The 17,423-nt window shown below is 39.2% G+C and overlaps 1 protein-coding gene across 6 annotated transcripts in view; it reads right to left on the bottom strand.

Annotated features, from left to right (window-relative positions):
• The window catches only part of LOC117536136 (CUB and sushi domain-containing protein 3-like), a gene marked incomplete at its 5' end in the record, with an annotated part of 197,257 nt that overhangs the window by 112,139 nt on the left and 67,695 nt on the right, over window positions 1-17,423 (bottom strand). For all 6 annotated transcript variants that reach the window (XM_034200881.1, XM_034200880.1, XM_034200879.1 and 3 more), the window contains 3 exon segments: window positions 73-255; window positions 9,311-9,423; window positions 10,746-10,849. In XM_034200881.1, the coding sequence (XP_034056772.1) occupies window positions 73-255; window positions 9,311-9,423; window positions 10,746-10,849 (400 nt within the window).

Genomic DNA, 17,423 nt, shown 5'->3' on the forward strand with positions numbered 1-17,423 from the left:
GCAGAGCACAGGCCATGTTATTCCCTCTCTGCAACCCCCGAAAATAACCAACCCCATGATTTTAGTACTTACATATGCAAATGGGGATGTTCGCTGACCACTGGTTGTTGTCTTGGCAGGAGATGGTTTTCTCTCCAATCAGCTCGAAGCCAAACTGGCACTCAAACCTCAGGATTCCTCCATTCAGGAAGCTGTCCCCTTCTCTTACTCCATAGAGAGGAGTCCCAGGGTCGCCACAGCTCTCTTTGTCTATTTCTGTTTCAAAAAGAGGCATTCACATGTGAGTGTTATTCCTCTGAGTGATAGACCTACATTGTTGTGCAGAAAACATAAAAATCATGCATCAATAAGCCAGATCAACAGACGGGCTGACACATTTGTTCATAACATGATCAACATTTATTTTGAGGCAGTACCGCATATACAATATCCTGCTGCTGGAAATACTCACAAGAACAACAAATCTGTTTAAGCTGCAGCAGAAAATAAGCACCAACTAATGTAGTATTAACTCTTATTTGGGTAACATTTGCAAACAATTAATGTGCCCAGCTGTTTAATCAATATGTTTAAGACTAATATAGCTTCACTTCTTCAGCATTGGCTTGCAAGAGAATGACTAACAGATTGCTGGTTGTTGGTCTTTTCAGCATTACAAATAATTTGGGGCATTGCTGGCCAAATATGGTGACATCAATCCCTACCAAACTTAATAAGAAAGCAAAGCAAATCAAACAGGAGAGACAATATAAAGTGCAGAGTTTCTAAAGAACTTTTGTTCAAAGTCTTTATTAATGTTTTTCTATAAACTGTGGATAAAAATCACATGGATAAACAAATTGATAGCTACTGTATGATTATACTTGTTTTGTATGTCATCTTTTTCATTTTTGCAAAAGAGAACGATCACAAACGATGCTGTTTAAACATGTACTGAGATTTATTTCATCAACTTGAGTATTGTCAGTACATATATTTTTCAGCTATTTTATCCAGAGTATGGAGTCTAGCTTTAACAACACCATGTGTGGTCACCATGCAGTGTTGTGCATCCCGAAACACCCAATGGCCATCTTCCCCTGCTGTGAAACACCATGTCATGCAGCATTGAGCTCATCATCCATTTTGAACAGAGATATACTGCAAACCCAATAGTCCTGCTGGGAAATGATTGGCTCTTGGTTTGCTGCGTTCGGTGAATGTCTTTAATGGTTTTGCGTCTTAGGTCACGTAGCCTAGAGCGAATTTGCATCCATCTATTTCTGCCTGCCTCCTTCCCTGAGTTTGCAAGTGTTCATAACACCATAAAAAGTCGAACCATGAGGTTACATGAATCCTTCTCTGGTTCTATATGAGGGTGCCACTGTGTCACCATAATTCTCTTTACATTTTCAGCACCATATTTCAGAAAATATCCCCTCTATTTCCCCAGCCTGCCTCTGCTTTATTCCCCTGCTTTCCACTCCTATTTTCCGTATTATTTACAGGAGTGGCCCTTAGTAGGAAGCAAAGCTGTCTTTTACTGTTTGTTTGTGTGTGTGTGTCCCTGAGTGCACGTTTATGATGTATTGCATTAATTTCCATCATGACATCGTCTTTATGAGAACCACAGACTCTACCAATCACAACCTGCCTAACACACATGCTTGTGTATGAGCACATGCACCCTATGGAATATAATAGAAAACAAATCGCTTCAGAGAAAAAGCGGGCACACTGTCGGAACATACCTAAGCTACTTCTCTCAAACACATACATGCATCACATACGTAAAGAGAGCCACACAATGACAGCTAGTCTCTGCCTTAGTATCACGCACAGGCATACACACATTTCACTCTCTCACACACATACACACCCAAATAATCCTTTTGTGTTTGTAACAACAAAGCTGACAGATTCACAAAGGGGATTAGGCTCCTTCAAGTGAGTGAATGTGTGTGTACCTCAAAACTATGTGATTTCACATCGAGCCCCATTCCAATCGGTTATATAATATTCCATCTTGCTCATATCAAATCATCCATGGGAATACGCATCAATGCACACAAACACAGAAAAACCACACACACATAACAGAAGTACATATATGCACTACCTGTAAAGATCTGGGAGGGTAAGGTAATGGATGTTGGGGGGGGTAATGAGATTGGAAGGAAAATAAAAGCTTATTGGCGGTTTCTGTTTTGTGACCATTGTGAAATTGATTTCACGGCTAGATTGCTAATAGTAACGCATAGCAGCCTGCATAGTGTAATGTTTGCCATATGCTATCAAATGCCTCTTGAAAGTTCTGGTTGTTGCTATGTTTTTATTGCCAATATGTGTATCCCTTACCAGTGTCTCCACAACAGAAGGAAGCAGTAAAGACATTAAACCACATCAAATAATAATCAAAGGTAGCAGTAATGGCCAGAAATGAAAAGGGATTGCGTGGAAGTTGCAAAGGGAGTGGCTCAAATTGATTTGTGTCAATTGTAGACATCAGTGAGGACAGTCTGGTTGATAAAAAAAATCTAATAAATTACGCCCACAATGATGACATAGTTTCCAGCCTCTCTCAGGTTCCAAACAAGGCCACTGCGGAGCTTTTGAGCATTAATTTGATAGATGTGTGTGAGAGAGATATTTCCTCTTCTCCATCCCTGTCGGGTTTTGTTATATAAAGTCCGCAACATATTTTGTCTTTACACTTGATAGTGAAACTCCCATATACATGTAACTCTCTTTAAATTGGATTTCTGTATCGCACATAATAATTGGGTTGCTTTTCTTTGATCTTGACACATCTTGGAGCAAAGATACATCACTCCAGAGGGGTTTAAAAACTCCTCTACTACACGCCTGGCTCTGTCTCATGACCCTGTAAAAGGCTTCTATCATCAGTGAGTTTCACAATGTGTCCGTCCAGATCTTTACAATCTAGGAGCATAATGTTCTGCTCACAGAACAGGACACACTCAGCTCATAGGCATTTTTGTAATTTTGATGTTATGTTTCTATCATTCCCTCTCCTCATCTGAACAAGAATCCTACATGTATGTAACATAATTGAGCACAAAAGTACTTTAGTACAATCTGTTACATGAAAGAAGGGACCGTAACCTATAAACTTCAACTAAGAGGTTAAGAGTTATACATATTTTCTGCTTCTACTAAAAACAAAGAGTCTAATGAGCTCTGAGCCACCTGGATCTGCTTTTTGGCCATTCAATTCATGGCCATTTATTGTAAGAGAAATGTAAAATGAGAATCAGTCAAAATAGGAATCAGGACAAATATTTCAAAGATGGTTTGAAATGTATAGAATATATTATTCAGTTCTAATGAGAGAAATACATTTTGTGTATATATAGTCATTTAATTTCAGTAGGACTGGTCGCTACGAGAGGCCTGAACATTACATGTGTCAATAATTAATGACAACAAAATGAATTGCTGTTTTTCCGTTTACGGTGATTAAGTAGGCCCTGCTCTTCACAGGTGAAACACACATGTATATATATAAATATTTATTAACACACGCACGTGCAAATATAAACACACATAACCGAGAAAGCGGTCGGCTTTGGCTCACTACCCCAATCCTAAAGTTATTGGGTGGAAAATGTAACCACATTGGTGGTTCATGTTGTGAATGAATATTTCATGAAATCATATTTCATGGTGTTTCAGTCACTCTGAATGAAATGCTGTTTAGTTCTGTGTGATTGAGATGGTCCTGCTCAGTACCTGGACTACATTGCTTCTACAGGATTGAGCTTTTGTACGACCAAACACAAATCATACAGCTGCAGTACATACTCGGTCAACATGAATGGAGTCTCATACAGTACATGAAAAAACGAGACGCTGTTGTGTTTGAGCCTGACCATGCTTCTAAATGTGTTCTCCTTCAGTAATTTACATTTTTACAAATGCGGTACCACACAAAGTTCAGCTGCAGTTAAGCTGCCTCAAATGCTTCTTGCCTCATCTCTCTTCCTCACTTAATCTCTGAATTGTGACCAGGCATGTAGTGGAATTTATACATCTTGTTACATTTCTACAATGCCTACAGTGACATCCCACACCAGACACACTCGCCATCAAACACAGAAACACATGGGTGCACAAATGTAGGTGGACATTAATAATACACACCCACACACACACATACTGAGGACCCATCCAGCAGGAGGTCAACTATGCACTAAAAATCCACCTTGACATCTCTTCCTCCTATAAAATGAATCTCGTATTAGAAACTATAAAAAAGCAGATGAAAAATCTAAAATAAAATCTTAAAAGTAAGAGCTGACATTATGACTAGGTGATGGGATTCTGCTGAAAAGAAGAGTAGGGGAGAAAAATTGGCAGCGGAAACAGCGATGATACAGAAAAAGTGAAATTCAGGGGTGAGATGTTGTCCCTTACAGAGACTGCAGTATCATGTGTTTGACATTTGAGCTTTTGCTGCACAGTAATTCCAGGTCAGTAAAAAGCATGCTATGAGATAAAACCACTAAAATCTATGATGTGAAGCAAGAGATAAAAAACATTTGTCACGAGATCGACACGTGTACAATCTAGCCCTCTTTTAGAAGTGCCCGTGAGGCAGGTCCTTTGCATTTGAGTTTGCACTTTGTAGTCTCCACAACACAGAGTTATATAACACAGGACGATGAGATAATGCGAGAATGATGCACTAAAAAAAGCCGGAGCTCGAGGGAATGACTCACTGCGGGAAACAAATTCTCAAAATGTATTTCAGTGAAAATGGATGACAGGTGAGGCACATATTTGCACTTATTATTCTGTTCTGCATCTATAATGGCCACCATATCGGAAAAGTGGATTTAAATTGTATTCCTATATAATTTGTTTCCTGTTTTAGATTTGACTTGCCATTTGTTCTAACAAAAAATAATATATAACATAGGAATGGTATACATCATGTTCTGATAGCCCTGAGGTCTTGTGAAAAGCTCAAATATGGCCTCAGAAAAGACACAGCACACACCACTGTCCATCAGACATTTCAATCAATCAGATGTGGTGACAGGTGTTGTTACTTGCCACATCCATGGTCACACAATGTGGCTTTTCGTGAGCAGCAGGTGAATGAGGGCAAATGAGCACCTGTGCCTGTTTCAAGTGGCACGAATCAGCTGCTGCTCCTAAGTGGAACAGAAGGTTTACTCTGTGTGAAGTGTTGAATCCTGCATCAATCCAATTGGCAGCTGCTGCATTTAAATTACACACGGCGATGGCGGGTCTCTCTCTCTCTCTCCCATGGCGCCCCTTAAAATCTCAAAAGTGAGATGAGTCGGTGATGGAATACTGCTGGAGCCCCTCAGAGATATATCAACAATTCCACTTTGCAAACAATCACTGATTACAAAGAAAAACAGGAGAAGACGAGCTGAAGCAGGTGCATTCGGAATATTACTCGCTGCTAGCTAAACACCAAACCTACTTTCTGTCTTAGAATATAAGAAGTTAAGTAAATCATATATGACTTTATGTGATGGACTTACATGTTCTACTGCCTGCACTTTGTTTTATGAAGTTTGCCTTTCAGTTTGAATATTAACACATAGTCACATATTGGATATGTATTATTTATTCAGAAGACATTCAAAATGACATTACATGATCAATGTGCCTTGTTTCATAAGGTAACATATTCAAGACTAACTTATACAATACATGAAGTATATATGACCGTCATTCTTATCTGAGATATAATATTTAAAACTTAAGTAGGCAAATTAGAATAAAGAGATACATTATAAATACTGAATACTGAAACTGAGTGATTTGCTGTAACCCTGTGTCTTTTTAACCAACACAAATCAATTGTAAGTCAGATATCATTCTGTGAACATATACGGAGAAACCCTGACCTGCATCAATGCCGTTACACACCATATCTTTTTCAATTCATACAAAAGGGAAAATGAATCATTGAAAGTCTGTTTGGATGTTGTTGAACTTAAGGGGTAAAGCAAATCTCAGGCTTTGTAAGTGCGAGTACATAGGTGTTTTATAACTCCACAGTCACACACAAACAAACACACACACGGATATAGTATGCTCTAAAACCTCAATGACACCTCTTTATGGAGCGTGCAAACATATATATAAGCTTAAGATCAACATAAGTATTCCCAGAGTGTCTTTTAACCAACACAAATCAATTGTAAGTCAGATATCATTCTGTGAACATATACGGAGAAACCCTGACCTGCATCAATGCCGTTACACACCATATCTTTTTCATTTCATACAAAAGGGAAAATGAATCATTGAAAGTCTGTTTGGATGTTGTTGAACTTAAGGGGTAAAGCAAATCTCAGGCTTTGTAAGTGCGAGTACATAGGTGTTTTATAACTCCACAGTCACACACAAACAAACACACACACGGATATAGTATGCTCTAAAACCTCAATGACACCTCTTTATGGAGCGTGCAAACATATATATAAGCTTAAGATCAACATAAGTATTCCCAGAGTAGACAGAAACACACTGAAACTGCAATGTAAATGATGTCAGTAATGTTGCAGTGCTGCCTTAAATCTATAGCTGTGTCAAGACAAGTCACGATTAAAGGTAGACACTCAGATTGCTGTACAGGCAGTCTTGACTGTGTGTGTGTGTGTGTGTGTGTGTGTGTGTGTGTGTGTGTGTGTGTGTGTGTGTGTGTGTGTGTGTGTGTGTGTGTGTGTGTGTGTGTGTGTGTGTGTTAGTGTGTGTGTGTGTGTGTGTGTGTGCGTGTGTGTGTGTGTGTGTGTGTGTGTGTGTGTGTGTGTGTGTGTGTGTGTGTGTGTGATGTGTGATGTGTGATGTGTATGCTTTGTAACAGGCAGTGGAGTCAAAGAGTTGGTAGGTTGCTGACCTTGGGTTTAATAATAGATGGATGGTGGCAAGACACAGAGAGGGAAAGAGACAGAGTGACTGTGAGACACAGAAAAGCAGACACAGAGATGAAGAGTGAGAAAGAGAAAGTAAGACTTAGTGCTGGCCATCTGAAAGATAACGCAAGAGAAAAGAGGTGTCTGATAAAAGGGAGAGTAAAGAGAGAAGCAGAGGCAACAGCGCATTAGTGAGCAACTGTCAGAGAACATGTTGTGCTTTTAGAAAGAAAAAGAGAGAAGGGGAAGGGAGTGATGGCTAATGAGGAAAAATGACACAGAGAGAGAGACATGCACATAGAGAGAAGGGAAGGGAGAGGAGGTGAGGAGTGAGAGGTGAGTGACTTGTTGGTAGGGCTTTGTTGGCTCACTGATGGAGGACCTGCCTGACACACACACACACACACACACACACACACACACACACACACACACACACACACACACACACACACACACAATGTGTAGTGCATCGGTGAATTTGCAGCAAGGTTAAAGTTACTGCTAATATTTATATTTCATAGCCAAGGTCTACGGGATGTGGCTCTAGGAACACACACACACACACACACACACACACACACACACACACACACACACACACACCACACACACACACACACACACACACACACACACACACACACACACACACCCTTTTCTTTCTGAAAAACACACAGATATCTCAAAGCCACCTACTAATACTACAGGCGTCCTCCTTTATAGTAAATCTTGTGGGTGATGGAGCCAGCCCATCCGAGAAAAACACATGTATCTTGTCGGAGTGTGAATGTAATTCTTCATGGTATTTGGATTTGAGTGAACAAGTCAAACTTAAGGATAATATACATCCAGGTAACATATTTCCAGTGTTTTTGTCACTCTGGATGCCATGTATAAAAATGTCAAATGTATCCTATATCTTAAGCATTTCTGTACTACAATTTCATTCAAATGTTTTCATGGGAGACCTCAGGATTAAAGAAAAATTGTTACTTTATTTTGAAATGTATTCAATTTGACTGAGTTCTTTTAATCGCAATTTCCACACTGTACTGTATTATTTGAACTTCACATTGAAACTCAAGGGGAATAAAGGGCACAGATATATCAAAACAATGTGCCATTGTCCTGCCACTTTAGGAACTCACTGCATGAGCAGAGTCAGCACTGTGACCTCATTGTGACAATAAATCCACCGGTGATGACACCCAAATGAGGAACACAAAGTTCATTTGTACTGCAAAGCTCAATCTCTGTGTTTCATGGACTGTAATCAGAGTCGCACTACATCTATCAAGCAGGGAACTTTGGAAAGGTCTCACAAGAGCCAAATCAACAGAAGAGATACAAACTGTTTTATAATAAGATACAAGGCAGGGGTTGTGAGATACAAGTCTAATCTGAACATGAAATATAAACCCAGAAAAAAAAGATCGTATATACTGTAGCCTTAAAATATGCACTAAAGCAAAATTGCCAAACTTCCAAGACCACGTACCAATATGTACTAAACCAAGATTTCTCAAGAACACCATCCCACTGCAGACAACGAAACTAAAACAATGAAAGAGACACCGAGACTAGAAGCCTTAGAAGCTTCTCTTTGATGGTAAATTCCAGCTTGATATAACCAACCTAGTATCATGTTGTTTTTATTTATTTCACTGCAAACTGTGACTCTGAGCATTAAAGGGCTTATCTGACTTTAAACTATTTGGGCTTTTGGTGGACATTGAAGCCATCTCAAAGTTGAACTTGATCTGTTTAAATCCACTACCAAGTTTAGCTAACTCTAGCTTCACTGGTTCATGCTACTGTATGTCAGACTTTCACGTTGTTCACAACAATTCTATTATTTGTAATATTTAAATAATTAACGACTACTTGTTACATCATTATATTGTGATGTGTACTGTATGTGTATATTAGCTCTCTATAATAATATTTAACCAAGTGTAATACTTGGGACGGTTGGAAATCAGTTGATAGGTTTCTCAGCAAGGCTCTTGTGTTCAAGCTCAGCTCGCTTATAAACAGAGGAAGGCGTACCAACATTTTGGGATCACTGATCTATAGCTTGAAAAATCTAAACAAATATTTCCCATAGGAAAAAAATACCTTCAGATGCCACACTCCACACATTTGATATTTCTTATTTTCTTCATTTAGGCTCGTTTTATAATATTGTAAATATAATAATATAGACGTGGAGCTGGGCTTTGAGGCAACTTCCGCGTTCATCATGTTACATACACTGGCCCAAAATGCTTTGGTACCATACACAGCCACTGGAAAGGCAGCTGAAAAAGTCTACACCTTTTTTTAAGGTTAGAAATGTTTCTTCAACCCCCTCACAAACATTATATTCATTTACTTCTCTACATCTCTCTCAAATGCTAATTTCTTACCTTTGTAGTTGATCTTGAATCCTATGGATCCGACACTCTCATCTGACTGAAGGTGAAGCCACATCTGGTGGGTCAGGCTGACTATCAGGTCAGGAACAAAGCTTCCTGATAGTCTGGAGCACAAAATACATTCATATTAAATCATCGCCATGATAATCACTATTTTAATCACTCCAATCAAGGCCATAGGGAAATGTTCAAGTGCTGCTCTCAATGTGAACAAACTGGCAGTGGATGAATGCTTTGATTTGGGTTGTTTTGGTGAAGCAGAATGCTGCCTCAGAACAGCAGACTGATTCTCAGTACATTCATACTATCTAGCCATTTTTCTGGTTGCCAACGCCTTTTAGGCATGAAAGTTATCAGTGATTGACTCCACACTGAATTCAAATCATCAACTGTGCAAAGGCTTTACATCTGTTATCCTTTTGGGCACGGAATATCATTCCCAAAATCCAGAAACAGTCCATCCTTTTTACATTACACATGATGCAAACTGCTTTTTTACGATCTGACTAAGTGTGCCAAAAAAGATGGAGGATTTCAAGCTTGCTATCAGGTGATGACTTAAATCAAGAGCCAGAATGAAAATGGACAGAGTATAAAAAGAAAAGTTTTAACTCTAACTGTGAGGCGTTTGATAGTCTGACGATAACGCTGCTGCTCATGATGGCAGCTGGCCATTAAGGAAATACTCTGTGTGTTGCACACCTGCTTCATAAAATTACTCAAATGCAAAATCGCAGTTAAGGCAGCACATTTTATGCAAGTTATTACATTCACCTTTAAGGAGTTTATCTCACCACATTACTTTGGTAAAGCTGTTTTGTAGACATAATCTGTCTGGTACGGCAGCAGGGCCTGCTCTGTATGTATCCCATCATTATAGCTTTAAGAAGTCAACTGACTTAAAATGCAGGATTTCAAGAAAATACAGAAGCTTTGGTTCTGGTTTTCTTAACTTCCTTGTTTGAAGGTTGTGTGAGGTTTTTTTGAATTATAAGTTAAATATAGGCATATCCGGAATATTTTTCTCACTGGGTTTTTTTTACAAGCAGGCAGTTCACTTTTTTCAGGTTGTCTTTGACATGATTCTCCGATTCAGAAAATAATGATATAACAAAGCATGTTTTTATAATTTCACATGGCATATAGACAGATAGATGATAGATATTTATTTTATTGATCACAATTTGGGAAATTATTTTGTTACAGAAGCAGCAGTTTGTTCACATATTAAATATACAAATAATTAAAAAGTGGAATAGAGAAATAATAATTAAAATGAAAATGAAAAATAGTACATCAAATATAAACAATATAAAATATGTTGGATAATTAAAATGTTCTTAAAAAAGTCTAAAATACTGCAGTAGCATGAATATAGGCTTATACATATATATGGGATTGTATGAAAGGATGTTGTTTTACTTACACCTGCAGAATAGCTGTAGGATCCCCCACCTCCCCTCCATCCCCTATGGTCAGAGTATCATAGGCTATCTCCAGGTCAAACTCTTCGAAGTTGATCTGGATAACCTAAAGTTCACAAACAAAAAAAGCAGCATGTCAGTTTCAAGCAACTTCACGCTCAACTCAGTTAAAGTCAATCGACTGCTACTGTATTTGAATATAGGTAAGTTTGCTTAATTCATAGGAAGAAGGAAAAGAAGAAACATATCCTTAAAAAACGACAAACATTAGCAACCTCTGAGAACATCAGTTCAAATGATGTACCTGTAGAACTGTGTCATGATATCTTCAACAGAGTTCATTCAGGATTACAAGAAGAACTAGAAAGAGATGAGGAACTCCTCCTGAGCCGCACTTGAAGCTGGGCGAATCAGCACATAGCTCAAAACTTGGTATGACAAATTATTAAACCAACACTTTCTGTTTCATCTAAGACCAGAGAGAAACACATTTGGCAGAGCAGAAGAGAGAAAAGAAGACGAGGGAAGCAGAAGAGACACAAAAATAAAGGATGAGAGGAAATTGAGAGAAGGGAGAAGATTGAACAAGGAGAGAGGAGGTGGCAACAAAGATAATTAATGGGTAATAATGAGCACACCTTTGATGCTAGCAATGTGCAATATCTCAAACTAGAATTCCTGCTTGACCCTCGGGGGAGACTGAAACCTCTCTGCCTCCACTTCCCATTTCCTTGTGAGGACTTTACAGATTTCCATATTCAATATTCCGCTGGAGAACTTCAAAAACATCACACATGTCTGAGTCTGGCGAGTTAACACTAAGCATATGTACGTGCATATCAATATGTTCTTATTTATGAGCATCTGTTTTTGTAGTTTGTATTCAAACATTCTTTTTGACTCATAAAGTATAAATAAATATAGTTATTTTCCCCCTTTACTATCTGCAACCTGGACACATGGGGACATCACATATAAACTATTTTTCCTCACTATGACCACTAATCTATGAAAATAAAAGTAACAAATGAAAAATGTAGCCATGCCTTTCAACTCACCTATAACTGCTTATCTGTTAGCATATAGCCTTATTTGCTCCTTTGCATGGGGTTAATTTATTATTTCCTACTAACAAGAAGCTCATCTAACACAATTTTTCTTGTGGCAACATAATCAGGTTTTTCGTGTTGTAGATAATTACCAAGATGAAATCACGCGAGCTGGAAAGCGCCAATACCACTTTAACCTGACATGACCATAAATGGGTTAAATGAGAGGGGGAGGCCTACTGAGATGTAGCAGCACCAACAATGCTGACTCAGCCTTATCGGCATGTAAGGCAGATTGGATTAAGCATCGCCTACTAACCTGCTAAACTCTCTCTAGCAAGCAAGCACACACACACACACACACACACACACACACACACACACACACACACACACACCACACACACACACACACCACACACACACACACACACACACACACACACACACACACACACACACACACACACACACACACGCACACACACACACTAAGGCAGTCAAGCACACATATTTTTAAGCACACACAAATGCACACGAAAAAACCCTAATTTATACCGACATGAACAGCTTTGTGGAGATGAATGCGTCTTTTTCTGTGATTACATTATCACCATTTTCCCACGTATCACAGTTCTCCTATTAGCACATAGCAGGTTTTCAATACAACTGCAATTCTGACAATACCTCATGAGGTACACCAGCATATATTGATAATTTTACTTTATCTAAAGGCAAGACCAGATCCTGCATTTAAAGGGTTAATCATTATGATTATAAGAATTAAAATATCATGTTGTATACTTTTTAATGTTGCACACTCTTGTTTCAATAAGCAGCTGGCTTTATATTTACATGAAAAGTGATGTACTGGTTGGATTTCATGCCGGCATACAAGACACTATATGTCATGTCATAAAACAAATCCCTCTGGACTTGCACGTGTCTCATGGCCTCATACTTGTGCTGGTGAAGAACTTTAGACTTGTGCTAATTGACGGGGAAATATTCCTAAAACTTCCAAATAGTCACAGCAGGGATTTGCCACTGTGCCACTACAGCTGATCTGTGTGTCTACAAAGAAAGCTTTTCATTTGCTAGATGCTGATGTAGCTATTTGGATTACTTTTGAAGATGCAGTTGGGAATATTTCCTCAACACTGCTTTGTTATTTTCAGAAAAGTGAAACTTGGCCTATAAAATGATAGAATTTAAAAGAGTCTTGAAAAAGCATGGTGATCGCAATACATGCATTAATAAATCCCCCAAATATACAGAATACATTTAATTTAAGCGGAGCAGTTACTGAGAAGTATATAATGAGAACTGCTACCAATGGTGGCCTATTTATTTTATTAAGAAATACATATTCTTTGCTTTTTTTGATCTGCAGTAAGAAATGGAGCGGACCTGCAGAGAGTAGTGACAGAGAAGGGCTGGTCCAACCTCCTTGTACACGTCCTTTACACCCGAATGCCACATCAGCACTGTTCACACAGCATTAAACACAGCTGGAATATAAATAAATTATACTGTGCCCATATATGTGTGTGTATCTAAGAATGTGTCAGCTGAACTGAAGTCAACTTATACTTGAACTCATTACTGAGGCTGGTTGGTTACTGTTCATGTGTGCCTTTTGTGTCTCGTGTGTGTGTGTGTGTGTGTGTGTGTGTGTGTGTGTGTGTGTGTGTGTGTGTGTGTGTGTGTGTGTGTGTGTGTATGTGTGATAGATGAAACTGAACACTCTATATATTTCACATCTACCATAATAGGTTGTCTCTCTCTCTCTTTCTCTTGCTATCTCTCTCTCTCTCTCTCTCTCTCTCTCTCGTTCTAATTGGCTGCTGCATTCCCCTTTGTCCATCCATCTATGGCTTCTAGCCAATGAGGCGACATAATTGAATTTCTGCTTGATAAAGCACTTCCTCTGGTTGTCGTGGAGACAATGAGGTAGGGCAGGCTCCTCCCTACCCATATACCCATTTAAGATCTAGGGATAGTTTGAAGAAGCAGGTACTATAAACACCTGGCGAGTGGGACAGGGCGGGGGATACTGAATTGTCCGACAGTATACAGTAAACCCTCTGCCCCCCCTTCTTTTAATCATGCTTCTGTTTGGACGGTATAAATTGCACCATTGTGTGAAGACCTGGCTTCAGCTGATGAAAACTGATGGATAGAGCCTGTTGCAACTTCCCCCAATACTTCTGTTTCATTGAGCTGACTCCACCAGTGGCTCCTTTGAAGATGCCAACTCTAAACAAAAAGCTGAGAGAAAACACAAAGTACAGCTTGTACTGTTGCTATGCAACAACTGTACTGAAAATGCATTTAAATCACATTGCTATTAAGTTTTAACCAGAGCCCTACAAAGGTGCTACACTGTTCGTCTTTTCAAGAAGATGCAGGAGCACGCCATTTTAATCACTAACAGAAAGTTAAAGGAGATTATGCCGTGTTTTTTTATGATCTTATTATTTCGGCCTCATGGCTTCTCTGTGTATGTTGGATTTCTGTAGACCTACAGGGCATAAATGAATTCAATGCCTGTAAATTAGTCAAAAGGAAGCCTAGCCAAAAGTGTATCTCCTCCTCCTTCCTGAATGTCCTTGCATTACATTTCCTTGGGCATAGTGATAACTAAATATGCAGCATGGCAGCACTGCAGCAGTCTTCTTATGTCCACAGCCTGTGAGTGACACTGTGCATGCCAATGTGTGTGAAGTGGCTCAAAGCCAGTTTATACTTACTGGAAGGCTGTCGATTTATAAAGCAGATCTAGCATAAGCATGTTCGCTACTTTAGTTTCTTTCTGCTCTATAAGTGAGCTCTAAAATAGCCGACACGTACAGTAGACATGAAGTTTCAACAAATGTAAAGTGCTTTGACTTGTTTATATCATGGAAGATGGGAACATGGGAAGTGCAAACGGATAAACTTAATGATGTGGAAAATGAAGAAAAAGATAATAGTACAGTAAGATCTTATTTCTGAGAGAAGTTGAAAAAGAGAATAGGAAAGAAGGAGATAGTAGGTATAGTAATGGCCCTCTCGTCATACCGTCCCCAAGGTTAAATGAGAACAGGAGAGAATGGATTGGCTCTAAAGGATCATTATGCCAAAACTAAATGAAGCAATAACATCAGAGCTATAGAACCCTATTAACATTTAACCTGAGAGAGAAGGAGCAAAGAGGTGGGCAGACGGAGAGGGAATGTGGCTGACTGAGACAAAATAGAAACTCTATGTCTCTTTACCAGTGAACGAGTAAGGAGTAAGGAGAAAGTGAGAAATGTAGACTATGTGTGGAAATGGCTGCAATGGAGAAAGTGATACGAGTGCTCCCCTCCTCCCTGTCTCTAGTCTCTCTTTCTCCATAGTAATTTGCTGGTTTCAGGCTGAGCTCTTTAATGAAGAATCTGGGTAATTCTGAGGACACAGCCTCTGGGAATGAGGGGGGGAGAAGGAGTGTAACAAAGAGAATACGTATGATACAGGAGGAATGAGGAAAGGGGGTAAAGTATTAAATAGGGAGAGAACTAAACAAGTTATAAAAAAAGCACATTTCTGCTTGTGGGAGAGGAGGCTCAGTTTGGACGATCCTCTCCTCTGAATGTGTTGTGCTTGCTCCTTGACCCTCCTCTCCCCTCAGTGTTTGTGTTTCTCGTTGCCTTCTCCCCTCAGGAGATCAACTGACCACTCACCCGCCAACTAAACTGCCCCTCGCTCCCTCATCAGCCTCCTAATTGAAGACAGCTTTTTACTGCCAGTGCGCCAGATCGTCAATGCTCAACTATTTTCCTGCTGGTTACCTGTTGTTTATCTGCCAATTCCCCGCTGTTTGTTTGCCTTCATCACCTGCCCAGCAAAAACCTGCTTTTGTACCAGTAAATTACCTTTGACTCCACAAGATGTGTCCCAACCTGCAATTTCCTCTTGCATCTACTCACTCTGACTATGACAAAATGTGATATCTCAAACCATCATGAACATACAAACACTGAAATGTCCATAACAAAAACCCCGAGCAGAGTTTTAACTAGAAGGTGACCAAAGAAGCTAAGTATTTTTGCTAAATTGTGATAAATGGTTAAGCCATTTGTGTGATTTATTTTCCCATTTATTAAAAGCCTCCAAATGATCTTTTGCCTGGAATTGGCTTTGTTAAAGCACAGCTGTTCTCAGAATAATACCACTTGGATTGATCCTTTAAATCATAATGCATGTCAAAATGTAACATTTTGAAAAAAATCTATATCATCAAATTGATTGATTAACGCTGTTGGCTTCATAAACTTTAAAACATATTTCTACAGATTCTGCCAAAAATCCAAGGGAAACAAATGACATTAATCTGACGGCAGAAAGACAAGTCTTACAGAACTGGAGATGTAAATCCATGAGCTAGATCTGCATTTACATATTGATGTTTCTGTTTCTTTATGGTATGATTAATATGAACACTCTCATATGTGCCTCTTCACAGGTGTCCCACATGAATAAAACAACTTGCCAAGACGGATGAAAAATTCAAAGAGATAGATAATGATTTGGAGTTATTCTGAATGATTTGTCACTGTGTCACGCTTATCCCTTTTGCATGCTTTGTAACTTCATATTACTTTTTGAATGGGTTTAGTATTGTAATAAGCCTCCATTTGTCTGTCCTATACAATTTCTATAAGCATAAGTCTAACTGATGAATGTAATGTAACCATCTTTCCAGTTGCTTTTCAGTAATAGGGCATGATAGGCCGGACTTGGAACAGGGTCAGTTTGGTTCATGTGTGTCTTAGCCCCTAGGAATCCACGTCGGTATTTGTTTGAAATGGACGTCCATTTTCTAAAGGTCAGGTGCTGTCCACATGTACAGACCCGTGAAGACCTTTAATGTGATGTAGTGTCATACATTGTGCATGACATTTAGTTGACATGATGCAGTGTGATAAAAGACATGCATCATTCAGTATAGTGTATGACATATGCGGTGCGGTATGGTGCATGACATGTTCAGGAAATACAATAAAACATTACAGAGATGATAAGGTACTTTCTGTATATCCTTTAAAGATAAGGGGCTATAAAAATGACTTGACACAGCTTCAGTTGATCTGGTGTTCATACAGGTCAATGTGTTTTGCAACATCCATAATCATCCATGAAAGATACACATTAATTTCAATCTTTGTGTGCACACACACGAACATGCATGCACACTCACACACATACACAAGCATGAACACACACGCCAAAGGGTGCAGAAGGGTATTAGAACCATAGCCTTCAACAGTCACATACGCAATGTAGCCTTCAACAGAGAATGTATTGCTCCAGGCCATAAACCAGAGGACACTGTGACAGGGACAGTTGTGTGGGTGTGTGTGTGTGTGGGGGTGTGTGTGTGTGGGTGTGTGTGGAGAAGAGAGAGAGACAAATGTTGTTGAGTTAGAAGAAAGCAGCAAAGTGTACGTGTGTGTTTGTATGTGGCTGTTATGTGTGTATGTGGATGTTAAAAGAGTGTGTTGCAGATAATATGAATAGTAAAGTATCTGTGTGTGGCTGTGCATATGAGTGTGAATGCATATGTGTATGTGTGTCCCTATGGTGCTGACGCAAGTGTTGCTATTG

Source organism: Gymnodraco acuticeps, unplaced genomic scaffold (genome assembly GCF_902827175.1).
Source record: "Gymnodraco acuticeps unplaced genomic scaffold, fGymAcu1.1, whole genome shotgun sequence".
Taxonomy (NCBI): Eukaryota; Metazoa; Chordata; class Actinopteri; order Perciformes; family Bathydraconidae; genus Gymnodraco; species Gymnodraco acuticeps.